Consider the following 26,797-nt stretch of genomic DNA (forward strand, 5'->3'; position numbering starts at 1 on the left):
CGCCCAACATGGCTGCCACATCTGGTGCGCTTGTGGATGGGATGAAAAATACATGAACCTGACGGTTTAGATGGGAACCTACTCTGAGCGTTAGGACGCTGCAATCACCCCATTTTGTGTCATCTCTTCTAGGGGTAGACTATTCCACCTAGGGTAATCCTATGCAACGCATCCAAGATGGCTGCCTCACCTGGTAACTGTGAGGGTGGAATACACAATCCGTGGCAGTTATTACCCAAAATGGCTACACCAATCCTGCATTATGCTTACTGTGAGAAGAAGGGTTTCTGGGTAAAAACAACATATATATGGATAGCTTTTTGACCCTTTATAGATAAATAAAGTGCCCATAAATTCTGAATATGACTCTCTCTCTCTCATTACAGCAGACAGTATTACAGTCCTTGGCTAGATCTGCAACTACAGCCAAACCTGCCTCTATAACTCATTCCCGGCCAGAACGCATCCACCTCCCCTTGGCACAGAGAACGGTGCTTAGGATCTTACATAAACACTGCCTACAGGTCTCCGCCGTTCCCAGCCCTAATTACTGCACATCCCACCTTTGCACGTCTTCCCATCGAACTGCAACGTAAATCCGACAGGGCAGCTGCAACGTACGCCCGTCGATGTGTCCCGGCATGTGCGGTCGCACCCTCCGTTATTTACAGCGCAGGTTTCTGGAAGAAAGAGTCACAGGTAATTATCACAACTGTTATTTTGTATAAGCCTTAAATACAATGCATCCGGAATATATTCACAGTGCTTCACTTTTCCACATTTTTTATGTTACAGCCTTATTCCAAATGGAATAAATTAATTTTTCCCCTCCAAATTCTACACACAATTGCCCCATAAAGACAATGTGAAAAAAGTTTTTTGAGGTTTTTGCAACTTTATTAAAAATAAAAAACTAAGAAATCACATGAACACAAACCAAGCGTGAAGTCAAAGCAATTTTCTGTAGACCTCCGAGACAGGATTGTCTCGAGGCACAAATATGGGGAAGGGTACAGAAAAATATCTGCTGCTTTGAAAGTCCCAATGAGCACAGTGGCCTCCATCATCTGTAAATGGAAGAAATTCAGAACCACCAGGTGTTACGTTCACTGTACTTGGTACTCTAGAGATAGGGTGAATAAGCTCCAAGTACAGGAACGTGATGCTGCAGTTAAAGCTGAGTTCAGCAGTAACCCCTACAGAACCCCTGACTCCGTTGTCTCCCCCACGTGGTCGGATTACGCCTGCGAGACTATGTTTTCTTGAGCCCACGGCAGCCGCGTTTGAAGGGCGGATTAGGTCTGCCCAACTCCGATGCCCCCCGGTCTTAATTGGAGACAAGGCGTAACCCGAGAAAGAGAGAGAACAAGGGGAACCTCTAACTAAGACAGAAATACAGAGATAGGGGAAACTACTGAACACAACAACAAAAGTATGTGCAGCGCAGCCGCCAAAACAAACTATAACTAAAGAGACACTGTTCGGACGCCAAACACGACACCGTCGTATTTTGGCGAGGACAATGATGGCGAACACCACCGCAACAATGTTAAAGCAAAGAAAGAGAACAACGCAGCCGAGGCCGCAACGTGCGGCAAAGCCGCTACTCACAACACCGATACAGGTGCACACAGGTTAACAGGAACCCCAAGGCCGCATGTACTGGCACACAGAACTGGAAGGCTGGAAAGATTCCAAAAGACTGGTTCCGGACACCGGGACTCTGGACTCAGGATAACAGGGTCACAGAATAGAGACACTCCAGGACAGGAAGCACCTCCACCAGAAGCTATCACCGGCGGGGCTACCTTGGTCTGACTCCCTTAAAAAGTCTGACAGACCAATCAGGCAGGCCAGCCCCTGGGTCATGATTGCGCCAACTGCTTCTGGGCGCGTGGCGCACAGCGTCCCGGCCACTTAGCAACCGCCGGGAGCGTTGTGCAGGGCGGCTGCCTGTGCAACCAGTCGGGGAACCAGAGGCAGAAGTAGTGCACCGGCCCCATTGCCTAGCAATGACCGGGAGCTGGTGCGTCCCACTGCTAACACCAGGACTCTTCCTAGTGCTGGCCGGCTGTCTAAACTGAGCAATCGGGGGAGAAGGGCCCTAGTCAGGGACGTAACCAAGAACCCGATTGTCACTCTGTCAGAGCTACAGCATTCGTCTCTGGCGAGAGGAAGAACCTTCCAGAAGGACAACCATCTCTGCAGCAATCCACCAATAAGGCCTGTATGGTAGAGTGGCCAGACGGAAGCCACTTCTTAGTAAAAAGCACATGGCAGCCCACCTGGAGTTTGCCAAAATGTACCTGAAGGACTCTCAGACCATGAGAAACAAAATTCTCTGATGAGACAAAGATTGAACTCTTTATCGTGAATGCCTGGCGTCATGTTTTGGAGACATCCTGGATGAAAACCTGCTTCAGAGCGCTCTTGACCTCAGACTGGGGCGACGGTTCATCTTTCAGCAGGACAACGACCCTAAGCACACAGTCAAGATATCTTAGGAGTGGCTTCAGGACAACTTTGGGAATGTCCTTGAGTGGCCCAGCCAGACCCCACACTTGAATCTGATTGAACATCTCTGGAGAGATCTGAAAGTGGCTGTGCCCCGACGCTTCCCATCCAACCTGATGGAGCTTGAGAGGTGCTGCAAAGAGGAATGGGCGAATCTGCCCAAAGATAGGTGTGCCAAGCTTGTGGCATCGTATTAAGACTTGAGGCTGTAAGTGTTGTCAAAGGTGCATCAACAAAGTACTGAGCAAAGGCTGTGAATACTTATGTACATGTGATTTCTTAGTTTTTTTATTTATAATAAATTAGCAAAAATCTCAAAACCACTTTTTTCACGTTGTTATTATCGGGAATTGTGTGTAGGATTTTCAGGGAAAAATGAATTTATTCCAGTTTGAAATAAGGCTGTAACATAACAAAATGTGGTAAAATGAAGCGCTGTGAATACTTTCCGGATGCACTGTAGCACACAACCTGGCTGATCCTGAGGTGGGAGTACAGCAATTACATGTGCATCCGGACAAACCAAACTGCACTACAAGCAATGCAAATACATTTATTATGTTTGCATGCAGGGTAAACACTGTCTGCTTTTGCATGAAGCCCACAGATGCTAGACAGCTTTATCTTTGCACTACAAGTTAGATATCAGTTAGGACGCTCCACCCTACTCTAGATCTCTCTGCTCGTTACATCTGCCCCACCGACAGTGCAACATGGTTTTACCACGATGAACAGGGAATTGCGCTTTATTGCTTTACTTCCAACTAAGAATCAGGCCCAATTGCTGCTGCATTAAAAGCAATGGTCAAACCTTTAACATATATATGGAGACGGATTACGATGGTAGTTTATCTTATCGCCTGAGAGTCCATCCAATTACCAGAAAAGGTTTTTTAAATTCTAGATGTACTATATTTAAAAAAATAAGAATTTACTTACCGATAATTCTATTTCTCGGAGTCCGTAGTGGATGCTGGGGTTCCTGAAAGGACCATGGGGAATAGCGGCTCCGCAGGAGACAGGGCACAAAAAAGTAAAGCTTTACTAGGTCAGGTGGTGTGCACTGGCTCCTCCCCCTATGACCCTCCTCCAGACTCCAGTTAGGTACTGTGCCCGGACGAGCATACACAATAAGGGAGGCATTTTGAATCCCGGGTAAGACTCATACCAGCCACACCAATCACACCGTACAACTTGTGATCTAAACCCAGTTAACAGTATGACAACAGAAAGGGCCTCTTAAAGATGGCTCCTTAACAATAACCCGAATTAGTTAACAATAACTATGTACAAGTATTGCAGATAATCCGCACTTGGGATGGGCGCCCAGCATCCACTACGGACTCCGAGAAATAGAATTATCGGTAAGTAAATTCTTATTTTCTCTATCGTCCTAAGTGGATGCTGGGGTTCCTGAAAGGACCATGGGGATTATACCAAAGCTCCCAAACGGGCGGGAGAGTGCGGATGACTCTGCAGCACCGAATGAGAGAACTCCAGGTCCTCCTTTGCCAGGGTATCAAATTTGTAAAATTTTACAAACGTGTTCTCCCCCGACCACGTAGCTGCTCGGCAGAGTTGTAATGCCGAGACCCCTCGGGCAGCCGCCCAAGATGAGCCCACCTTCCTTGTGGAGTGGGCTTTTACAGTTTTAGGCTGTGGCAGGCCCGCCACAGAATGTGCAAGTTGAATTGTGTTACAAATCCAACGAGCAATCGACTGCTTAGAAGCAGGTGCGCCCAACTTGTTGGGTGCATACAATATAAACAGCGAGTCAGATTTTCTGACTCCAGCCGTCCTTGCAATGTATATTTTTAAGGCTCTGACAACGTCCAACAACTTGGAGTCCTCCAAGTCGCTAGTGGCCGCAGGCACCACAATAGGTTGGTTCAGATGAAATGCTGATACCACTTTAGGGAGAAAATGCGGACGAGTCCGCAGTTCTGCCCTATCCGAATGGAAGATTAGATAAGGACTTTTATAAGATAAAGCCGCCAATTCAGATACTCTCCTGGCAGAGGCCAGGGCTAGTAACATAGTCACTTTCAATGTGAGATATTTCAAATCCACCTTTTTCAATGGTTCAAACCAATGGGATTTGAGGAAATCTAAAACTACATTTAGATCCCACGGTGCCACCGGAGGCACCACAGGAGGCTGTATATGCAGTACTCCCTTGACAAAAGTCTGGACCTCAGGGACAGAGGCCAATTCTTTTTGGAAGAATATTGACAGGGCCGAAATTTGAACCTTAATGGATCCCAATTTGAGACCCATAGATAATCCTGATTGCAGGAAATGTAGGAAACGACCCAGTTGGAATTCCTCCGTCGGAACCTTCCGATCCTCGCACCACGCTACATATTTTCGCCAAATGCGGTGATAATGTTTCACGGTGACTTCCTTCCGTGCCTTAATCAAGGTAGGAATGACTTCTTCTGGAATGCCTTTCCCTTTTAGGATCTGGCGTTCAACCGCCATGCCGTCAAACGCAGCCGCGGTAAGTCTTGAAAAAGACAGGGACCCTGCTGTAGCAGGTCCCTTCTCAGAGGTAGAGGCCACGGTTCGTCCGTGAGCATCTCTTGAAGTTCCGGATACCAAGTCCTTCTCGGCCAATCCGGAACCACTAGTATTGTTCTTACTCTTCTTTGCCGTATGATCTTCAATACCCTTGGTATGAGCGGCAGAGGAGGAAACACATACACTGACTGGTACACCCAAGGAGTTACCAGTGCGTCCACAGCTATTGCCTGTGGATCTCTTGACCTGGCGCAATATTTGTCCAGTTTCTTGTTGAGGCGAGACGCCATCATGTCTACAATTGGTCTTTCCCAACGGTCTATTAACATGTTGAAGACTTCTGGATGTAGACCCCACTCTCCCGGATGAAGATCGTGTCTGCTGAGGAAGTCTGCTTCCCAGTTGTCCACGCCCGGGATGAACACTGCTGACAGTGCTATCACGTGATTCTCCGCCCAGCGAAGAATCTTGGCAGCTTCTGCCATTGCACTCCTGCTTCTTGTGCCGCCCTGCCTGTTTACATGGGCGACCGCCGTGATGTTGTCCGACTGAATCAACACCGGCTTTCCTTGCAGGAGAAGTTCCGCCTGGCTTAGAGCATTGTAGATTGCTCTTAGTTCCAGAATGTTTATGTGAAGAGACTTTTCCAGACTCGTCCATACTCCCTGGAAGTTTCTTCCTTGTGTGACTGCTCCCCAGCCTCTCAGGCTGGCGTCCGTGGTCACCAGGATCCAATCCTGAATGCCGAATCTGCGGCCTTCTAATAGGTGAGCCTTCTGCAACCACCACAGAAGTGACACCCTTGTCTTTGGTGACAGGGTTATTCGCAGGTGCATCTGCAGATGCGACCCTGACCATTTGTCCAACAGATCCCTTTGGAATATTCTTGCATGGAATCTGCCGAATGGAATTGCTTCGTAAGAAGCCACCATTTTTCCCAGGACTCTTGTGCATTGATGTACTGACACTTTTCCTGGTTTTAGGAGGTTCCTGACCAGATCGGATAACTCCTTGGCTTTTTCCTCTGGAAGGAAAACCTTTTTCTGAACCGTGTCCAGAATCATTCCTAGGAACAGCAGACGAGTTGTCGGGATTAAATGGGATTTTGGAATATTCAGAATCCACCCGTGTTGTCTTAGCACCTCTTGAGATAGTGCTAAAGCTGTCTCCAGCTGTTCTCTGGACCTTGCCCTTATTAGGAGATCGTCCAAGTATGGGATAACTAATACGCCTTTTCTTCGAAGAAGAATCATCATCTCGGCCATTACCTTGGTAAAGACCCGAGGCGCCGTGGACAATCCGAACGGCAGCGTCTGAAACTGATAGTGACAGTTTTGAACAATGAACCTGAGGTACCCCTTGAACTTGAACTTTTTTATGTAGAGGTTCAAGGACTTCAGATTTAGAATAGGCCTTACCGAGCCATCCGGCTTCGGTACCACAAATAGAGTGGAATAATACCCCTTTCCTTGTTGTAATAGGGGTACTTTGACTATCACCTGCTGAGCGTACAGCTTGTGAATGGCTTCCAACACCCTCTCCCTTTCGGAAGAGACGGTTGGTAAGGCAGACTTCAGGAAACGATGAGGAGGATCCGTCTCTAATTCCAACCTGTACCCCTGAGATATTATCTGCAGGATCCAGGGGTCTACCTGCGAGTGAGCCCACTGCGCGCTGTAATTTTTGAGACGGCCCCCCACTGTCCCCGAGTCCGCTTGAGAGGCCCCAGCGTCATGCTGAGGTTTTTGCAGGAGCCGGGGAGGGCTTCTGTTCCTGGGAAGGAGCTGCCTGTTGGTGTCTCTTCCCTCTTCCTCTGCCTCGTGGCAGGTACGACAAGCCCTTTGCTCTCTTATTTTTGTAGGAGCGAAAAGGCTGCGGTTGAAAAGTCGGTGCCTTTCTCTGTTGGGGAGTGACTTGAGGTAAAAAAGTGGATTTCCCGGCAGTAGCCGTGGCCACCAAGTCTGATAGACCAACTCCAAATAACTCCTCCCCTTTATACGGCAAAACCTCCATGTGACGTTTTGAATCCGCATCGCCTGTCCACTGTCGTGTCCATAAGGCTCTTCTGGCTGAAATGGACATAGCACTCACCCGAGATGCCAGTGTGCAAATATCCCTCTGTGCATCACGCATATAGATAAATGCATCCTTTATTTGTTCTAACGACAGTAAAACATTGTCCCTATCTAGGGTATCAATATTTTCAATCAGGGATTCTGACCAAACTACTCCAGCACTGCACATCCAGGCAGTTGCTATAGCTGGTCGTAGTATAACACCTGCATGTGTGTATATATTCTTTTGAATAACTTCCATCTTTCTATCTGATGGATCCTTAAGTGCGGCCGTCTCAGGAGAGGGTAACGCCACTTGTTTGGATAAGCGTGTGAGCGCCTTGTCCACCTTAGGGGGTGTTTCCCAGCGCGCCCTAACCTCTGGCGGGAAAGGGTATAATGCCAATAACTTTTTTGAAATTATCAACTTTTTATCAGGAGCAACCCACGCTTCATCACACACGTCATTTAATTCTTCTGATTCAGGAAAAACTGTTTGTAGTTTTTTCACACCATACATAATACCCTGTTTTACGGTATCTGTAGTATCAGCTAAATGTAACGTCTCCTTCATTGCCAAAATCATATAACGTGTGGCCCTACTGGAAAATACGTTTGAATTTCTACCGTCGTCACTGGAATCAGTGCCCGTGTCTGGGTCTGTGTCGACCGACTGAGGCAAAGGGCGTTTTACAGCCCCTGACGGTGTTTGAGGCGCCTGGACAGGCATTAATTGATTGTCCGGCCGCCTCATGTCCTCAACTGACTGTTTAAGGGAAGATAAACCATCACGTAATTCCACAAATAAAGGCATCCATTCTGGTGTCGACCCCCTGGGGGGTGACATCTGCATATTTGGCAATTGCTCCGCCTCCACACCAATATCGTCCTCATACATGTCGACACCACGTACCGACACACACCGCAAACTCACAGGGAATGCTCTAATGAAGACAGGACCCACTAGCCCTTTTGGGGAGACAGAGGGAGAGTCTGCCAGCACACACCACAAAGCGCTATATATATAAGGGATATCCTTATATTAAGTGCTCCCTTATAGCTGCTTTAATATATATATATATAGCCATTAATGTGCCCCCCCTCTCTGTTTTACCCTGTTTCTGTAGTGCAGTGCAGGGGAGAGACCTGGGAGCCGTTCTGACCAGCGGAGCTGTGACAGAAAATGGCGCCGTGTGCTGAGGAGATAGGCCCCGCCCCTTTTTCGGCGGGTTCTTCTCCCGCTATTTTTCCAGTCAGGCAGGGGTTAAATATCTCCATATAGCCCCTATGGGCTATATGTGAGGTATTTTTAGCCTTGTATAAGGTTTATATTTGCCTCTCAGAGCGCCCCCCCCCAGCGCTCTGCACCCTCAGTGACTGCCCAGTGAAGTGTGCTGAGAGGAAAATGGCGCACAGCTGCAGTGCTGTGCGCTACCTTATGAAGACTGAGGAGTCTTCAGCCGCCGGTTTCCGGACCTCTTCACGCTTCAGCATCTGCAAGGGGGTCGGCGGCGCGGCTCCGGGACCGGACTCCACGGCTGGGCCTGTGTTCGATCCCTCTGGAGCTAATGGTGTCCAGTAGCCAAGCAGCAAATCCACTCTGCATGCAGGTGAGTTTACTACTTTCCCCCTAAGTCCCACGTTGCAGTGATCCTGTTGCCAGCAGGACTCACTGTAAAGAAAAAAACCTAAACTAAACTTTCTCTAAGCAGCTCTTTAGGAGAGCCACCTAGATTGCACCCTTCTCGTTCGGGCACAAAATCTAACTGGAGTCTGGAGGAGGGTCATAGGGGGAGGAGCCAGTGCACACCACCTGACCTAGTAAAGCTTTACTTTTTTGTGCCCTGTCTCCTGCGGAGCCGCTATTCCCCATGGTCCTTTCAGGAACCCCAGCATCCACTTAGGACGATAGAGAAAAAAAAATTTACTCCTTCCTGGTTAATCCAATATACTGGCACCTAATTCTCCATACCCTAATAATAAATTGGGTGTGCTCAGAAAACAAATATTTGGGTGTTCTGTCATCTGAAATACCAAGGCGGCATCATTACCAATACCACTTACCCATCACCAGTCTGCGCTTCACCCTCTTGTCCATCTCGGCCACTGACGTAGAATTGCTGTCAGCTTCCTCTTTCTCTGGTGGGTAGGAACAGAACTTGGGTCATTTTGGAGTCACTAGAAAAGGTCACATTGGGGGACAGTGATAAAGTGGAGAGAGATGGGGTCTATTCATGAAGCAGTGAAAAGAGTGGAGAAGTTGCTCATGGCAACCAATCAGCTTTGAAGTAACATTTGTCAAATGCATTCTATAAGATTATACAGAGCAGCTGATTGGTTGCTATAGGAAACTTCTCCACTGGCTCACTTCTCCACTCTTTTCACTGCTTCATGAATAGACCCCAAAGTATCAGCCAATCAGCTCCTAGCTGTCATGTTAAAGGCTGTATTTGAAAAATAAAAATTAGGAGCTGATTGGTTGGTACTTTATCTCTCTCCACTTTAACTCTCTCCAAGGCTTAGTACATCTGCCCCTAGAGAGCATTAACTCTGCAAATAATGTATTTACGTGAAGACTTTCGTATCCTCTAAAGCAAGCTTTTTCAACCAGTGTGCCGTGGCACACTAGTGTGCCGCGACCTGTTGCAAGGTGTGCCGCGGAGCCAGAGCAGCTTCCTGCACCTTCAGAGTGAACTGTTGGCCCGGGCGCTTCTTAGAGGATTAGTCGTGCTCCGGCCGTGACGTATGCCTTGAAGATGCGGCGGTGTGATATCATAAGTCACGGACGCCGCATATCACCACCCAGCCAGCCCACCCACCTGCACACACATCTTCCAGTTCCCGCCTGCATACACAGCTTTCCTTGCCCACCCACATCCACACCTGCCTGACCGCCCGCTGCTCAGTATTCGCAAAACTCCACTATGAACAACCCCTGCTCTAAAGGATGAGAAACGTTTCATGAACATAGCTCGTATTGTCTGATTTTCAGCACTGGCTGATGGACACCGCTAACTGCTAACAGAAAGATGATGAAATGGCGAGGCGGCACTTAAGAGACTTCAAATCATGCAACAACGTGTATTAGCGCAATCTCAACGTTTCGGGGACCACCTCCCCTTCATCAGGATAAATGCAAGTGCCATATATATTTACAATTTAATGGGGCGCACGTCTAGAATCTCAATTGCTACAGTTAACGTACGCCAGTATAATAATTTATGATAACATTAATAATCACACTGACCGTCGCAGGCCTTGCCGTCCGTGTGCACGGTGTACTTTGGGTGACATACGCAAACAGGGCCGACGTCGGTTTCATTGCACATGTGTTGACATCCTCCGTTTCCGTGGTTACAGGTCACTGTCAGCAGAGCACAGAGAAATGAGTGGTTACAATGAATATAGCAATACAGTAACATAAATGCAGAGACCTATAAATCTCCACTGAGCAAATGTATAACAGGGAGCACAAATATTATAAGTAGGAGTATAAGTGTGTTACTGTCGGAATTCCACTATTTGCTGCACATGACATATGTTTAACTTTTTATGCTTATGTATTTATTAACAGTTTCTTATATAGCGCAACATATTCCGTTGTGTTTTACAATTATAACAACAGTAATAGAACAAAACTGGGTAAAAACAGACAGACATAGAGGTAGGAAGACCCTGCTCGCAAGCTTACAATCTATAGGGAAATAGGCATTGATACACAAGGATAGATGCTACATATTGTATAATGGTTCACCAGATTGCTAGGTTCTTAATGGGTTGTATGATATGATCACCCAGCAATATTGGCCAAGTGTCAGGAGGGTGTGAGAGTAAAGAAAGACAAGATATGTGATGTTATGTGGACTGTACAGAGAGGATGTAATTGGATAGGGAAGCACTGACGGTTATGTGTGTGGGTCTGGAATTTGATAGGCTTGTCTGAAGAGGTGAGTTTTCAGGGAACGTTTAAAGGTTTGGACACTAGAGGCAAGTCTTATTGTGCGTGGGAGGGAATTCCACAGAGTGGGTGAAGCCCGGATAAAGTCCTGTAATTTTGAGTGTGAACAAGTAATGCGTGTGGATGAGAGACGTAGATCTTGTGCAGAGCGGAGAGGTCGGGCAGGGAGATATTTTGAGATGAGTGAAGAGATGTATGTTGGTGCAGTTTGGTTAATAGCCTTGTATGTAAGTAAAAGTATTTTATATTTAATGCGGTAGAATACCGGTAACCAATGGAGGGACTGACAGAGCGGATCTGCAGACGATGAATGTCTAGTGAGGAAGATTAGCCTCGCAGCTGCATTCAGAATGGATTGTAGTGGTGAGAGCCTATGTTTGGGAAGACCGGTCAGGAGACTATTACAATAATCAATGCGGGAGATAATGAGAGCATGGATTAGAGTTTTTGCTGTGTCTTGTGTAAGATATGGTCGTATTTTGGATATGTTTCTTAGATGTATGTAACATGATCTTGAGACAGATTGAATGTGGGGAACAAAGGACAGTTCAGAGTCAAGAATGACACCTAGGCAGCGAGCTTGTGGGGTAGGGATGATTGTTGAGTTATTAACAGTGACAGAGATATGAGGTTGGTAACTACTATTTGCCGGTGGAAATATAATTAATTCTGTTTTGGAAATATTACGTTTGAGGTGGTGAGATATCATCCAAGATGAAATGGCAGAAAGGCATTCAGTGACACGGCCCAATACAGATGGTGACAAATCTGGGGAGGAAAGGTAGATTTGAGTATCATCTGTGTACAGATGATACTGAAATCCGAAAGAACTGAAGTGTGTTGGGTGCGAAAATAGGATTTTGGTACTTACCAGGTAAATCCTTTTCTTTGAATCCATAGGGGGCACTGGAGTACTCTTGGGATATGGACGGGCTTCCGTAGGAACAGCACTGAATATTTAAATTTAGAACACTCCACCCCTCCATATCCCCGAGTACCTCTCAGTGTTTTTTACTGAGCCGAACAGGAACTATAGAGAGGTTTGGAGTATTACATATAACATAACGGACAATAACGAAGTTGACACATAACGTTACTGACAACTAAACAGTTGACACCCTAACCAGCACTTGTAATTTGAACCAGTCGGTGAAAGTGTGTTACCATAAGATCCTCAGAACTCACCACAACTAAGTAAAACTGCTCTGGGTGGGCGTCCAGTGCCCCCTATGGATTCAAAGAAAAGGATTTACCTGGTGGTAAGTACCAAAATCCTATTTTCTTTATCATCCACTAGGGGTCACTGAAGTACTCTTGGGACGTACCAAAGCTTCCCCCGTGGGCGGGAGAGCTGTTTGGCACTTGTAACACTAGGCGGCCAAAGCTAGATGCTGATGCCGCAAACGTATCAAACTTGTAAAAGCGCACAAACGTGTGCACTGAAGACCATGTAGCCGCACGGCAAAGCTGCGTCGTAGAAGCTCCCCGACCAGCTGCCCATGAAGTTCCCACAGAACGTGTGGAATGAGCGGTTACTGACGTAGGCGCAGAGCCGGCGCTACCCGCTCAGCAAGGGTATGCATTGCAGGGAGGCGCTGAGGTGAAGAGGTGCTCTCCCTGCTCTGCTACCCTGCCGCTGCGCCTGTCAGTCTGGATGACAGGTAGCGGCACTGGCAGCGGGTAGCGTGGCTCCCTCCTCTCCTCCTCCCCAGTGAGACTGCAGGCACTGTGCAGAGTGACTCACCCCTCACACAACTCTGCTGCCGCCGCCATTCCGAACTGTATTGGGGGCGTGGCCTAATCGCGGGAGGCGTGGCCACGCCCCCTTATGGAAAAAGTTATTATTATTTTTTTAATCTTTATGGCGCCTGATGATCCCTGAGCCCCTGGCCAGCCCTCTGGCAGGGTAAATTTGGAGTAGAAACATGAACAGTGTGAGCACCCTCCGCCTCCCACCGCACCTATACAGTAACATGCAGAGGCTCAGCAATATGCTGCTGCCCAGTAAAGAGGGATAGTGGTGGGAGTGTGGCAGACCAGGGTCCATGCTGGGCCACTCTATAAGTCCCAGGCCTGGGTAATTAGTACCCGCTCCCCCCCCCCCCATCATCACTGCCGACATCCTACAGCCGCTGAAGTAACGGAGCCTGCAAGAAGGCGGAGAAGGGAGAGGAGGAGCAGCGCCAGCGCCGGGACCTCCTGCAGGTAACGGGGCTGCACTGTGGAGGGAATGAGTGGCTGTACCTGGCATAGGGGGTTATTCAAAGATGAATGCAGATAGTGTATATGCAGCCAGATCTGCGTTCATCTCTGCACATGCTGAGGGCCGCCCAGCACAAGGCAAGGCCGCCCAGCATGTGTGGCGCCGCCTCCCGATGCATCCGCAATTTGATTGCGGACGCATCTGATCTAAGGTTGACCCCTGGCAGTGAAGCCTGGTCAGCAGCCATTTTTTTATGGGAGCGGCTGTGTGTGACGTCCCGGCCTACCCCCTTTTTTTACCAGCGTCACCCCCGCAACACCTTAACTCCGCTACGCTGTCGCCTATCAATCACATTGTGGTCGCATCCATTGGGGAAGCGACCGCAATGTGTGTGGCCTCATACCCACTGCACATGCACAGTTTGCTGCCACTGGCAAACTGCGCTGAGGGCCGCTATTACAGCGGGGTCTCAATGACCTTCATAATGTGTATAATGGGCTCTACTCTGGCGTAATGTGTAACAGCGGCTCTCCTGTATGGCGTAAGGCAGGCATGTCCAAACTGCGGCCCTCCAGCTGTTGAGAAACTACACATCCCAGCATGCTCTGACCCAGCTTTAGCATTCACTGACAGCAAAACTGTGTCAGGGCATGCTGGGATATGTAGTTTCACAACAGCTGGAGGGCCGCAGTTTGGACATGCCTGGCGTAAGGTGTATAAGGGTACTACTGTGCGGTGTAATGTGACTAATGGACCCTACTGTGCGGTGTAATGTGAATAACGGACCCTACTGTGCGGTGTAATGTGAATAACGGACACTACTGTGCGGTGTAATGTGACTAACGGACACTACTGTGCGGTGTAATGTGACTAACGGACACTACTGTGCGGTGTAATGTGACTAGCGGACATTACTGTGCGGTGTAATGTGACTAACGGACACTACTGTGCGGTGTAATGTGACTAACGGACACTACTATGCGGTGTAATGTGACTAACGGACATTACTGTGCAGTGTAATGTGACTAACGGACACTACTGTGCGGTGTAATGTGACTAACGGACATTACTGTGCGGTGTAATGTGACTAACGGACACTACTGTGCGGTGTAATGTGACTAACGGACACTACTGTGCGGTGTAATGTGACTAACGGACACTACTGTGTGGTGTAATGGGACTAACGGACACTACTGTGCGGTGTAATGTGACAAACGGACACTACTGTGTGGTGTAATGTACTAATGGACACTACTGTGCGGGGTTATGTGACTAACGGACACTACTGTGCGGTGTAATGTGACTAACGGACACTACTGTGCGGTGTAATGTGACTAACGGACACTACTGTGCGGTGTAATGTGACTAACGGACACTACTGTGCGGTGTAATGTGACTAACGGACATTACTGTGCGGTGTAATGTGACTAACGGACACTACTGTGCGGTGAAATGTGACTAACGGACACTACTGTGTGGTGTAATGGGACTAACGGACACTACTGTGCGGTTTAATGTGACAAACGGACACTACTGTGTGGTGTAATGTACTAATGGACACTACTGTGCGGGGTTATGTGACTAACGGACACTACTGTGCGGTGTAATGTGACTAACGGACACTACTGTGCGGTGTAATGTGAATAACGGACCCTACTGTGCGGTGTAATGTGAATAACGGACACTACTGTGCGGTGTAATGTGACTAACGGACACTACTGTGCGGTGTAATGTGACTAACGGACACTACTGTGCGGTGTAATGTGACTAGCGGACATTACTGTGCGGTGTAATGTGACTAACGGACACTACTGTGCGGTGTAATGTGACTAACGGACACTACTATGCGGTGTAATGTGACTAACGGACATTACTGTGCAGTGTAATGTGACTAACGGACACTACTGTGCGGTGTAATGTGACTAACGGACATTACTGTGCGGTGTAATGTGACTAACGGACACTACTGTGCGGTGTAATGTGACTAACGGACACTACTGTGCGGTGTAATGTGACTAACGGACACTACTGTGTGGTGTAATGGGACTAACGGACACTACTGTGCGGTGTAATGTGACAAACGGACACTACTGTGTGGTGTAATGTACTAATGGACACTACTGTGCGGGGTTATGTGACTAACGGACACTACTGTGCGGTGTAATGTGACTAACGGACACTACTGTGCGGTGTAATGTGACTAACGGACACTACTGTGCGGTGTAATGTGACTAACGGACACTACTGTGCGGTGTAATGTGACTAACGGACATTACTGTGCGGTGTAATGTGACTAACGGACACTACTGTGCGGTGAAATGTGACTAACGGACACTACTGTGCGGTGTAATGGGACTAACGGACACTACTGTGCGGTTTAATGTGACAAACGGACACTACTGTGTGGTGTAATGTACTAATGGACACTACTGTGCGGGGTTATGTGACTAACGGACACTACTGTGCGGTGTAATGTGACTAACGGACACTACTGTGCGGTGTAATGTGACTAACGGACACTACTGTGCGGTGTAATGTGACTAACGGACATTACTGTGCGGTGTAATGTGACTAACGGACACTACTGTGCGGTGTAATGTGACTAACGGACACTACTGTGCGGTGTAATGTGACTAACGGACACTACTGTGTGGTGTAATGGGACTAACGGACACTACTGTGCGGTGTAATGTGACAAACGGACACTACTGTGTGGTGTAATGTACTAATGGACACTACTGTGCGGGGTTATGTGACTAACGGACACTACTGTGCGGTGTAATGTGACTAACGGACACTACTGTGCGGTGTAATGTGACTAACGGACACTACTGTGCGGTGTAATGTGACTAACGGACATTACTGTGCGGTGTAATGTGACTAACGGACACTACTGTGCGGTGTAATGTGACTAACGGACACTACTGTGCGGTGTAATGTGACTAACGGACACTACTGTGTGGTGTAATGGGACTAACGGACACTACTGTGCGGTGTAATGTGACAAACGGACGCTACTGTGTGGTGTAATGTACTAATGGACACTACTGTGCGGGGTTATGTGACTAACGGACACTACTGTGCGGTGTAATGTGACTAACGGACACTACTGTGCGGTGTAATGTGACTAACGGACACTACTGTGCGGTGTAATGTGACTAACGGACATTACTGTGCGGTGTAATGTGGCTAACGGACATTACTGTGCGGTGTAATGTGACTAATGGACACTACTGTGCGGTGTAATGTGACTAACGGACACTACTGTGCGGTGTAATGTGACTAACGGACACTACTGTGTGGTGTAATGGGACTAACGGACACTACTGTGCGGTTTAATGTGACAAACGGACACTACTGTGCGGTGTAATGTGACTAACGGACACTACTGTGTGGTGTAATGGGACTAACGGACACTACTGTGCGGTGTAATGTGACAAACGGACACTACTGTGTGGTGTAATGTACTAATGGACACTACTGTGCGGGGTTATGTGACTAACGGACACTACTGTGCGGTGTAATGTGACTAACGGACACTACTGTGCGGTGTAATGGGACTAACGGACACTACTGTGCGGTGTAATGTGACAAACGGACATTACTGTGTGGTGTAATGTGACTAATGGACACTACTGTGCGGTGTAATGTGACTAACGGACACTACTGTGCGGTGTAATGTGACAAACGGACACTACTGTGTGGTGTAATGTGACTAATGGACACTACTGTGCGGGGTTATGTGACTAACGGACACTACTGCGTGGGGTTATGTGAACTGGTACTATTCTGTGGCCCTATATTTTTGGCGCGCGCCTTCGGCGCACACTGTTCCTATTCTGAGCATGGCCAAAGGAAACTGTTGCCCTGAGCTCTTCAAGATCTAGAACCGGCCCTGTCATCGATTTTAAATGTGAATAAGGGGCACTATTATGTGGCATAATATGAATCAGGGACACTACGTTTGGGTTAATGTGCATAAGATTGTAATATTGTGTTGCGTAATTTGAATTGTGGGTACCATTGTGGCCACGCCCCTTCCTTTTGTGACCACACCCCTTTTTGCAGTGCGCACTATCCCTTTTTTACGGATGGGAGGGCGCAAATGTATTATTTGCAGGGGGGCGCCGAACACACTAGCACCGGCCCTGCGTAGGCGGTTGTAACCTAGCATGAAGGTAAGCCTGACGTATGGTCAGTTTTATCCATCTGGATAAGGTTTGTTTAGACGCTGGCCAACCCATCTTGGCAGCATCATAGAGAACAAACAACGTATCCGTCTTACGAACTGAAGACGTTCGGGATACATAAACGCGTAATGCGCGTACCACATCCAGAGTTCCAGAATGTACTGTCAACACAGGAACTACTATTGGTTGATTGATGTGAAAAGATGACACTACCTTTGGTAAGAAAGCGGGATTCGTCCGAAGTTCCGCTCTGTCATCATGAAACACCAAATACGGTGACTTGCATGACAAGGCCCCCAAATCCGAAACACGCCTTGCCGAAGCTAAGGCTAGAAGAAAAATTGTTTTCCAAGTGAGAAACTTTATATCCACTTGCTGTAAGGGTTCAAAATATGAAGACTGTAAGAACTCTAAAACCAGATTCAAGTCTCATGGCGCTGTAGGTGGAATGAATGGAGGCTGTACTCTGAGGACACCTTGGAGAAAAGTGCGTATAGACGGCAATAGAGCCAATCGTCTTTGAAAGTAAATTGACAAAGCAGATACCTGCACCTTTAGTGTAGATAAACGCAGTCCTCCATCTAACCCTGTTTGTAGAAACAACAAAAGGCGGGATAACTTGAAAGATGATGTCGGAAACTTACGAGCTTCACACCAACCTATATAGGCACGCCATATTCTGTAATAATGAGCTGCCGTAAACGGCTTCCTAGCTCGTAACATGGTTGGTATAACCGAATCTGGAATGCCCTCTCTTCTTAAGAGGGCGGTCTCAACAGCCACCCCGTCAAACGCAGCCGCGCTAAATCGGGGTAAAGGAACGGACCCTGTTGTAACAGGTCTGGACGTAGTGGGAGCGGCCAAGGATCGTCTGCGAGTAGTCCTCGGAGATCCGAGAACCAAGCTCTCCGAGGCCAATGAGGCGCCACTAGTATGACTGTGACGGACTCTCTTTTAATTCGTTTTAGCACCAGAGGGAGCAACGGAAACGGTGGAAACAGATACACAAGACTGTACGGCCACGCGACAGTGAGAGCATCCACTGCCACTGCCTTTGGATCTCTTGTTCTGGACACATACTGGAACGTTTGGTGATTGTGTCGAGACGCCATCAGGTCCACCTGAGGATAACCCCATCTCTGAACCAACATGTGAAACACTTCTGGATTTAATGCCCATTCGCCTGGATGAAAATCCCGACGACTGAGATAATCCGCTTCCCAGTTGTCCACTCCCGGAATGAACACTGCCGACAATATCACCTGGTGGCATTCCGCCCAATTGAGGATACGAGCTACTTCCCGCATTGCCATGCGGCTTCTCGTTCCTCCTTGTTTGTTGATGTATGCGACCGCCGTCGCATTGTCTGACTGCACTTGGACAGGCTGAGAGCGAAGCATGTGCACTGCTTGTCGTAGCGCATTGTAAATTGCGCGGAGTTCTAGGACATTTATAGACAGCAATTTCTCGTGATCCGCCCAGAGACCCTGGAGCTGACAATTTTGAATTACCGCTCCCCAACCTCTGAGACTGGCGTCCGTAGTTAGAATTATCCAATTCCAGCCTCCGAACCGTCTTCCTGCGGTTAAATTGTGTTCCTTGAGCCACCAGAGCAGAGATACTCTTGCCCTTGGCGACAACCTCACCCTGTGGTGAATCTGCAGATGCGAACCCGACCACTGGGCGAGCACATTCAGTTGAAATGGACGCGAGTGAAATCTTCCGAACTGAAGCGATTCGAAAGCTGCCACCATTGTTTGTAAGAGGCGAATGCACAAGTGTACCGACACTGTGCGTGGCTTGAGCACTAATTGTACTAGATGGCGTAGAATTTGTACTTTCTGCTGTGGTAGGTAAATTCTTTGATTGACCGTATCGAGAATCATACCTAGGAATTGAAGGCGTTGAGACGGAATTAGATGTGATTTCTTGAAGTTGACAATCCAACCGTGGTGAACCAGTACATTGTATGTTAGCAGCGCATGTTGGAGAAGCATCTGTTGAGACGGAGCTTTGATGAGCAGATCGTCTAAATACGGAACTATTGTTACTCCCAGGGATCTGAGATGAGCTATCATCACAGACATCACTTTGGTGAACACCCGTGGCGCTGATGACAGGCCAAACGGTAGAGCCTGAAACTGGTAATGGTTCTGGCGTATTGCAAACCGTAAGAATTTCTGATGAGGCTGCCAAATTGGAATGTGTAAGTACGCATCCTTGAGATCTAGCGCAATCATAAATTCCTTTGGCTCTAAACCCGCAATCACCGAACGCAGAGACTCCATTTTGAATCTGTAGTAAGTTACGTACTGATTGAGACCCTTTAAGTTCAATATTGGTCTGACTGAGCCATCCGGCTTCGGTACCACAAACAGACTTGAATAATAACCCTGACCCTGTTGGTGTACAGGGACCGGAATCAAAACTGCCGAATCCAGTACGGACTGAATGGCAATTTGCAGAACCGTCCTCTTGTCGTCCGACAGAGGCAATCCTGTCTTGAAAAACCGCAGAGGCGGAAGACAGTCGAACTCTATTTTGTAACCTTTTAACACTAAATTGCGGATCCACCCATCCGCGGATGTGTGGAACCACGCCAAATGGAACTTCTGAAGGCGTGCTCCCACAATCGGAGAACCGAGATGGGCTGGTAGCCCGTCATGCCACTGGCTTGTCGGTAACCTTAGCGTCCTGGCGAGTTGTGTTGGTTTGTTGGAAACCACGTCCGCGACCACGTCTAGCAGGCGTGGCTGTTCCTCTGCCACGTCCTCGAAAGGGCTGAGGTCTAAAGGATTTGAACGAAGGTCCAGCGTACCTTCTTCTTGATACCGGTGGAGGCAATGGTAAGAAAACAGACTTACCTCCCGTAGCCTCAGCAATCCATGCGTCCAATTCAGGACCAAACAACTTCTTGCCATCGTAAGGCAACGCCTCTATACCTCGTTTGACCTCTGCCTCCGCATGATAAGCACGCAGCCAGAGTGCTCTTCGTGCCGTAACTAGCGACGATGAAATACGAGAAGTGAGCTGACAGACGTCAGTAGACGCTGTACAGAGATACTCTACAGCCTCAATCATTTGATTTACAAGAATTATCAGGTTTTCGTCATGTAAAGCAGATTTGAGTTCTGTAAGCCATATTATGAGTGCCTTAGTGACCCAAATGCCAACCAATCCAGGTCTCAGCATCACACCTGCTGCTACATACATGGATTTTAGCATAGTTTCTATCTTGCGATCTGAAGGGTCTTTAAGCGTAGTAGCTGCTGGCACTGGTATGGTTAATTTCTTGGTAAGCTTTGACACTATTGGTGGATTCTCCCATGTACATGTTACCGAGTCTGGAAACGGGTAACTAGACTTAAATCTGCGAGGTATAGAAAACCGTTTATCTGGATTCTGTCGTGTTTCTACTAACATCTGATTAAGGGATTCCGACACAGGAAAACTTATTGGAGTTTTTTGTCGTTTAGTAAATACGACCTGATCATTTGTGAGAGGCTCCTCAGTTTCAGTAAACTTCAGAGACTGACGTACCGCTCTGATGAGATCATCAATGCCGGAACTGTTAAAATCCTCGCCATCTGACTCCACTTCGCCCTCCTCACCCTCATCTTGTTCCGTGAGGTCTGGCATGGAATCGTCAGAATGCAACATAGCAGACACTGGAAAATCATAAGACATATGAAATTTATCCCGTTTACCCAAAATGGATTTGGACCTTACGCAAGGCTGAGACGCCTCCGGTAGTTCTGGCGGTCTCACCCTAGACTCAGATCTTGCCGTTTCCCGCTCCTGACGAGCGGCGGTCAATTCTGATTGTAACCTATCTAGTACATTTACTAACATACCCCACGGAGGGTCCGGTGAGGACATTGGTTGTAAAACTGGAGCAGAAATGGCATTCTGAACCGAATTCACAAAACATACTGTACATGTGGTAGATCCATCCGGTAACACACTGTTACAGACTTTGCAATTATGCTTTTTAGTTTTTGCTGGTGCATTACTCATTATGGCGACAGACAATACAATACACAAAAAACAGACACTTGCACGACTCAGTAAAATAGCAGTAAGGTGTCTCTGTATATATATCTGGCCAAGTGCAGTACACGTGGCCAGTACTATGAAATGTGATCCCAAATTCCCACTAACACCCCTGCGCCTCCGGTGGAGTAGAGATGTAGTACTGGAACTTTCTGGAATCACAGCAGGAAGACACAGGAAGCATGGTTAAAATGGCCCCCATGCTTATACATATAATCACAGTGTAGTTTCATACTGATATTATTAACAGCCTGTGTAATCATTATAAAACAGCCTCCCTGCCAGTATAAACATCATTATATAGTTATATAAATGTGTGCTGTACTACCAACAGCCTGTTGCTGCTGTCCTTTCCCCCCCCCCTCGCATCTGCTCCATAGCGTGCAGTGCGGGCCGGGCAGCGGGCACCCCGGGACCTGGAAGACTGGGAGCGCATGTCAGCGCTATGAGACACGGGCAGCAGCGGATCAAGCGGCGGCCGGAGGTGCGGGAGAAGCGGCGGGTGGACCCGTTGAGAGACGCGGGTATTGTAAGAAGCGCCGGAGCAGCGGGAGAAGCGGCGGCCGGACCCGACTTCAGAGACGCGGGAGCAGTGTAGGACAGCGGGCGGCTATGTTACCCGGCGGCCGGAGCAACTGCGGCGGGCGGCAGTCAGCCGAAAGACACCAGCGCCTTCCCCACACCTCGGGGCGGCAGCGGAAGCTGACCGCCCCGTTCTCCCCACTCACATACCTGCAATTGTTGTCTGTGATGAGGCTCCGACGGGGCTTCTTAGTAAGCGCCGGCCAGCCTGCAGGATGGGTGTGTGGCTGTGAGGGAGCTCTTTCAGAGAGGCCCGACACGCCCCTGCTGCTATCAGCAGCTGCACTATCCCTGACCCTGCCTTTTGGAAGGGGGAAAGGGATGTGTAAAATAGAAAAAAAAATAAAAATAAAAATAATTCAAAGTAATTGTGACCTGAGCCACAGAGCTGTTACTACTTCGAGCACAGAAAAAACACTGAGAGGTACTCGGGGATATGGAGGGGTGGAGTGTTCTAAATTTAAATATTCAGTGCTGTTCCTACGGAAGCCCGTCCATATCCCAAGAGTACTCCAGTGACCCCTAGTGGATGATAAAGAAATCCTGACTGAAGTGGGTCCAATAAGCTGTGCGAGTTAAGAAAGTGTGTAAGGCGAGTGTAGGTAAGTCTCTCAAGTAGCTTGGAGAGACATGGGAGCTGAGAGATGGGACGGTAGTTTGAGAAAGAGTTAGGGTCAGAATTTTTTTTTTTTTTTCAGAATGGGAGTAATCACTGCATGCTTGTACAGAGAAGGAAAGATACCAGTAAACAGAGAGATTACAGATTTTAGTTAAGGTTGGGATGAGCACAGCAGACAGAGCTTTACTAATTTGTGAGGGTATAGAGTCAAGGGGCGGGATGTACTAATGTACATCGCCGCCCTGCGCTACGTTGCTGATCGCATATGTACTAACATATGCGATCAGCATTGCGGAGGACAGCTCTTCCGATAAGAGCTGTCCTCCGCGATGCGCAGCGGCAGCCTGACTTCCGGAAATTCGGCCCCAGAAGTCAGTCTGCGCATGCGCGGGGTGACGGGGGCGGCCGCAGGGCATGCTGGGAGGGATCCGATCGGATCCCTCACACAGCGCCGCGGAGAGAAGCCCATAGGCTTCTATGGGGTACGTCAGCTAAAGCTGGCGTACCCCACCGCAGCGCTGTCCTGCCGGCCGGGGGTTAGTACATCCGGAAAATGCGGTAAACAGGGAGTTTACCGCATTTTTCGTTTAGTACATCCCGCCCAAGGGGAGAGGTAGTAGAGTAGGCAAATGAGAAGAGTGCAGATACTTCATCTTCATTTGTGGGATCAAATGAAGAGAAGGTGTTAGAGGGTTCAGGCAGGGAATTGAGCAGGTCACTGACTGTGGAAGAGCATACCATTTCATTTCGGATCTTATCAATCTTGTTCTTAAAATAGGAAGCAAGAACTTGCTCCCTGACAGTGGCTGGTGGGTTGATTGAGAGAAGGACAAGAAGTGATTTAAATGTATTAAAAAGTCGCATGGGGTTAGAGGCTTGAGCAGAGATGAGAGATTGGAAATATGTTTGTTTGGCAGTGTCCAGAGCGTTACGATTAGAGTGGTACACGGTCTTATATGTGGGAAAGTCACTTGAACTACGAGATTTACGCCACTGGCGTTCTACTTTACGTGAGAGTTTTTGTTTATGCTACACATATGGAGTAAATCTGGGGCATTTTTCACTTCAGAATTTGTGGGAATCAGAAATAACAAGGTTACATGTAGAATAGATTTACATCCCATATCCCGGAACATGCAGAATACATTATTCCACAGAGGACAGGTTCCTGAAGAGATACAATGAAGGAGGTCTCTGAGTAATAAAGGAAGGGGGATTCCGATTTGGAGTAAGGAGGCTTCATCCAATACAAATGTCTGTCAGCTTCCGAGCACTTGTGAAAACTATGGTGAGCCTCTGATTGCGCCCCCGCCCCCCGCATACACTAGTGCTGTCCCTGTGTATAGTGTATAGAGGGAAGAGAAGATGCTGATGGTGATTAATGTATTAATGAGAAGAGAGGATCTATCATATCATTAATGTACTGTATATTACATTTTTCACCCAGGAAAATGGAGGCTGCCTGTTATCATGTCTTAGAGGAAGCGTTTGCTGTACGGGGATCACATGATGCACCAGGAATACCTGAGGTTCCAGATCAGAGGGACCCAGCGGAGGCTGCTATTGTCCCTGTTATCACCTCTTACAGGAAGCGTTTTCTGTATGGGGAGCACATGATGCACCAGGAATACCTGAGGTTCTAGAGCAGAGGGACCCAGCGGAGGCGGCTATTGTCCCTGTTATCACCTCTTACAGGAAGCGTTTTCTGTATGGGGAGCACATGATGCACCAGGAATACCTGAGGTTCCAGAGCAGAGGGACCCAGCGGAGGCTGCTATTGTCCCTGTTATCACCTCTTACAGGAAGCGTTTGCTGTATGGGGAGCACATGATGCACCAGGAATACCTGAGGTTCCAGAGCAGAGGGACCCAGCGGAGGCGGCTATTGTCCCTGTTATCACCTCTTACAGGAAGCGTTTTCTGTATGGGGAGCACATGATGCACCAGGAATACCTGAGGTTCCAGAGCAGAGGGACCCAGCGGAGGCTGCTATTGTCCCTGTTATCACCTCTTACAGGAAGCGTTTGCTGTATGGGGAGCACATGATGCACCAGGAATACCTGAGGTTCCAGAGCAGAGGGACCCAGCGGAGGCGGCTATTGTCCCTGTTATCACCTCTTACAGGAAGCGTTTTCTGTATGGGGAGCACATGATGCACCAGGAATACCTGAGGTTCCAGAGCAGAGGGACCCAGCGGAGGCTGCTATTGTCCCTGTTATCACCTCTTACAGGAAGCGTTTGCTGTATGGGGAGCACATGATGCACCAGGAATACCTGAGGTTCCAGATCAGAGGGACCCAGCGGAGGCGGCTATTGTCCCTGTTATCACCTCTTACAGGAAGCGTTTTCTGTATGGGGAGCACATGATGCACCAGGAATACCTGAGGTTCCAGAGCAGAGGGACCCAGCGGAGGCTGCTATTGTCCCTGTTATCACCTCTTACAGGAAGCGTTTGCTGTATGGGGAGCACATGATGCACCAGGAATACCTGAGGTTCCAGAGCAGAGGGACCCAGCGGAGGCGGCTATTGTCCCTGTTATCACCTCTTACAGGAAGCGTTTGCTGTATGGGGAGCACATGATGCACCAGGAATACCTGAGGTTCCAGATCAGAGGGACCCAGCGGAGGCGGCTATTGTCCCTGTTATCACCTCTTACAGGAAGCGTTTGCTGTATGGGGAGCACATGATGCACCAGGAATACCTGAGGTTCCAGAGCAGAGGGACCCAGTGGAGGCGGCTATTGTCCCTGTTATCAGCTCTTAGAGGAAGCGTTTGCTGTATGGGGAGCACATGGCAGTGTTGTTATGACAGATATTTTCTCCACACTCCAGCACTCGCTGCTGTTTACACGACCCCCTGTGTGATCGCCCCATTCATCAGACCCCAAACTCCCACTTATCTCCAGTCCCTCTCCCAAGCCTGTCGAAACATCTCCTCCTTCACCTACTTTATTTAATATTACCCTCCCTCCTCCAGATGCAGCCATTTAACAGCCACTTTTCTTAAAAGGGAACGACTGTAATATAAGTGTAATTGATGCAGTAAAGCTGTCCGGTTATATTATCGCTCCGATGGTATTTGGTGCCTTTGTAGTTCCCACAGGACGTTTTTGTCAGATTATGGTTAAAAACACAGAAGATTCAAACTATGATCTGTTCCTAACCCTTTATCCCTATCCCCTACACCCAGGCATTACTGGGCACTGCTGTCCTGGTAACTGCCCCTATAACTGGGAATAGGACACATTACCGGCAACCTGCTCTGCATAATGTGCTGGGTGCGTGGCCAGTACAGTAACTTACATACACAGTGCTGGGTGCGTGGCCAGTACAGTAACTTACATACACAGTGCTGGGTGCGTTACCAGTACAATAACTTACATACACAGCGCTGGGTGCGTGACCAGTACAGTAATTTACATACACAGCGCTGGGTGCGTGGCCAGTACAGTAACTTACATACACAGTGCTGGGTGCATGACCAGTACAGTAACTTACGTACACAGTGCTGGGTGCGTGGCCAGTACAGTAACTTACATACACAGCGCTGGGTGCGTGGCCAGTACAATAACTTACATACACAGCACTGGGTGCGTGACCAGTACAATAACTTACATACACAGCGCTGGGTGCGTGGCCAGTACAGTAACTTACATACACAGCGCTGGGTGCGTGGCCAGTACAGTAACTTACATACACAGTGCTGGGTGAGTGACCAGTACAGTAACTTACATACACAGCGCTGGGTGCGTGGCCAGTACAGTAACTTACATACACAGTGCTGGGTGCATGACCAGTACAGTAACTTACGTACACAGTGCTGGGTGCGTGGCCAGTACAGTAACTTACATACACAGCGCTGGGTGCGTGGCCAGTACAATAACTTACATACACAGCACTGGGTGCGTGGCCAGTACAATAACTTACATACACAGCGCTGGGTGCGTGGCCAGTACAGTAACTTACATACACAGCACTGGGTGCGTGGCCAGTACAGTAACTTACATACACAGTGCTGGGTGAGTGACCAGTACAGTAACTTACATACACAGTGCTGGGTGAGTGACCAGTACAGTAATTTACATACACAGTGCTGGGTGAGTGA

The 26,797-nt window shown here is 48.3% G+C and overlaps 1 protein-coding gene and 1 long non-coding RNA gene across 4 annotated transcripts in view; one reads left to right on the plus strand and one right to left on the minus strand.

Annotated features, from left to right (window-relative positions):
* Positions 1-26,797, minus strand: part of SCUBE2 (signal peptide, CUB domain and EGF like domain containing 2) — a 139,048-nt gene that overhangs the window by 66,690 nt on the left and 45,561 nt on the right. For all 3 annotated transcript variants that reach the window (XM_063944069.1, XM_063944068.1, XM_063944067.1), the window contains exons 6-8: positions 10,336-10,452; positions 9,153-9,227; positions 564-680 (exon numbers count right to left, since the gene is read on the minus strand). In XM_063944069.1, the coding sequence (XP_063800139.1) occupies positions 564-680; positions 9,153-9,227; positions 10,336-10,452 (309 nt within the window). The remainder of the gene's footprint in view (positions 1-563; positions 681-9,152; positions 9,228-10,335; positions 10,453-26,797) is intronic.
* LOC134968578 (uncharacterized) lies at positions 618-25,760 on the plus strand. Its single transcript, XR_010189330.1, has 2 exons — positions 618-699; positions 24,141-25,760. It is a non-coding gene; the product is annotated as an uncharacterized LOC134968578 (long non-coding RNA).

This window comes from Pseudophryne corroboree, chromosome 11, assembly GCF_028390025.1.
Source record: "Pseudophryne corroboree isolate aPseCor3 chromosome 11, aPseCor3.hap2, whole genome shotgun sequence".
Taxonomy (NCBI): domain Eukaryota; kingdom Metazoa; phylum Chordata; class Amphibia; order Anura; family Myobatrachidae; genus Pseudophryne; species Pseudophryne corroboree.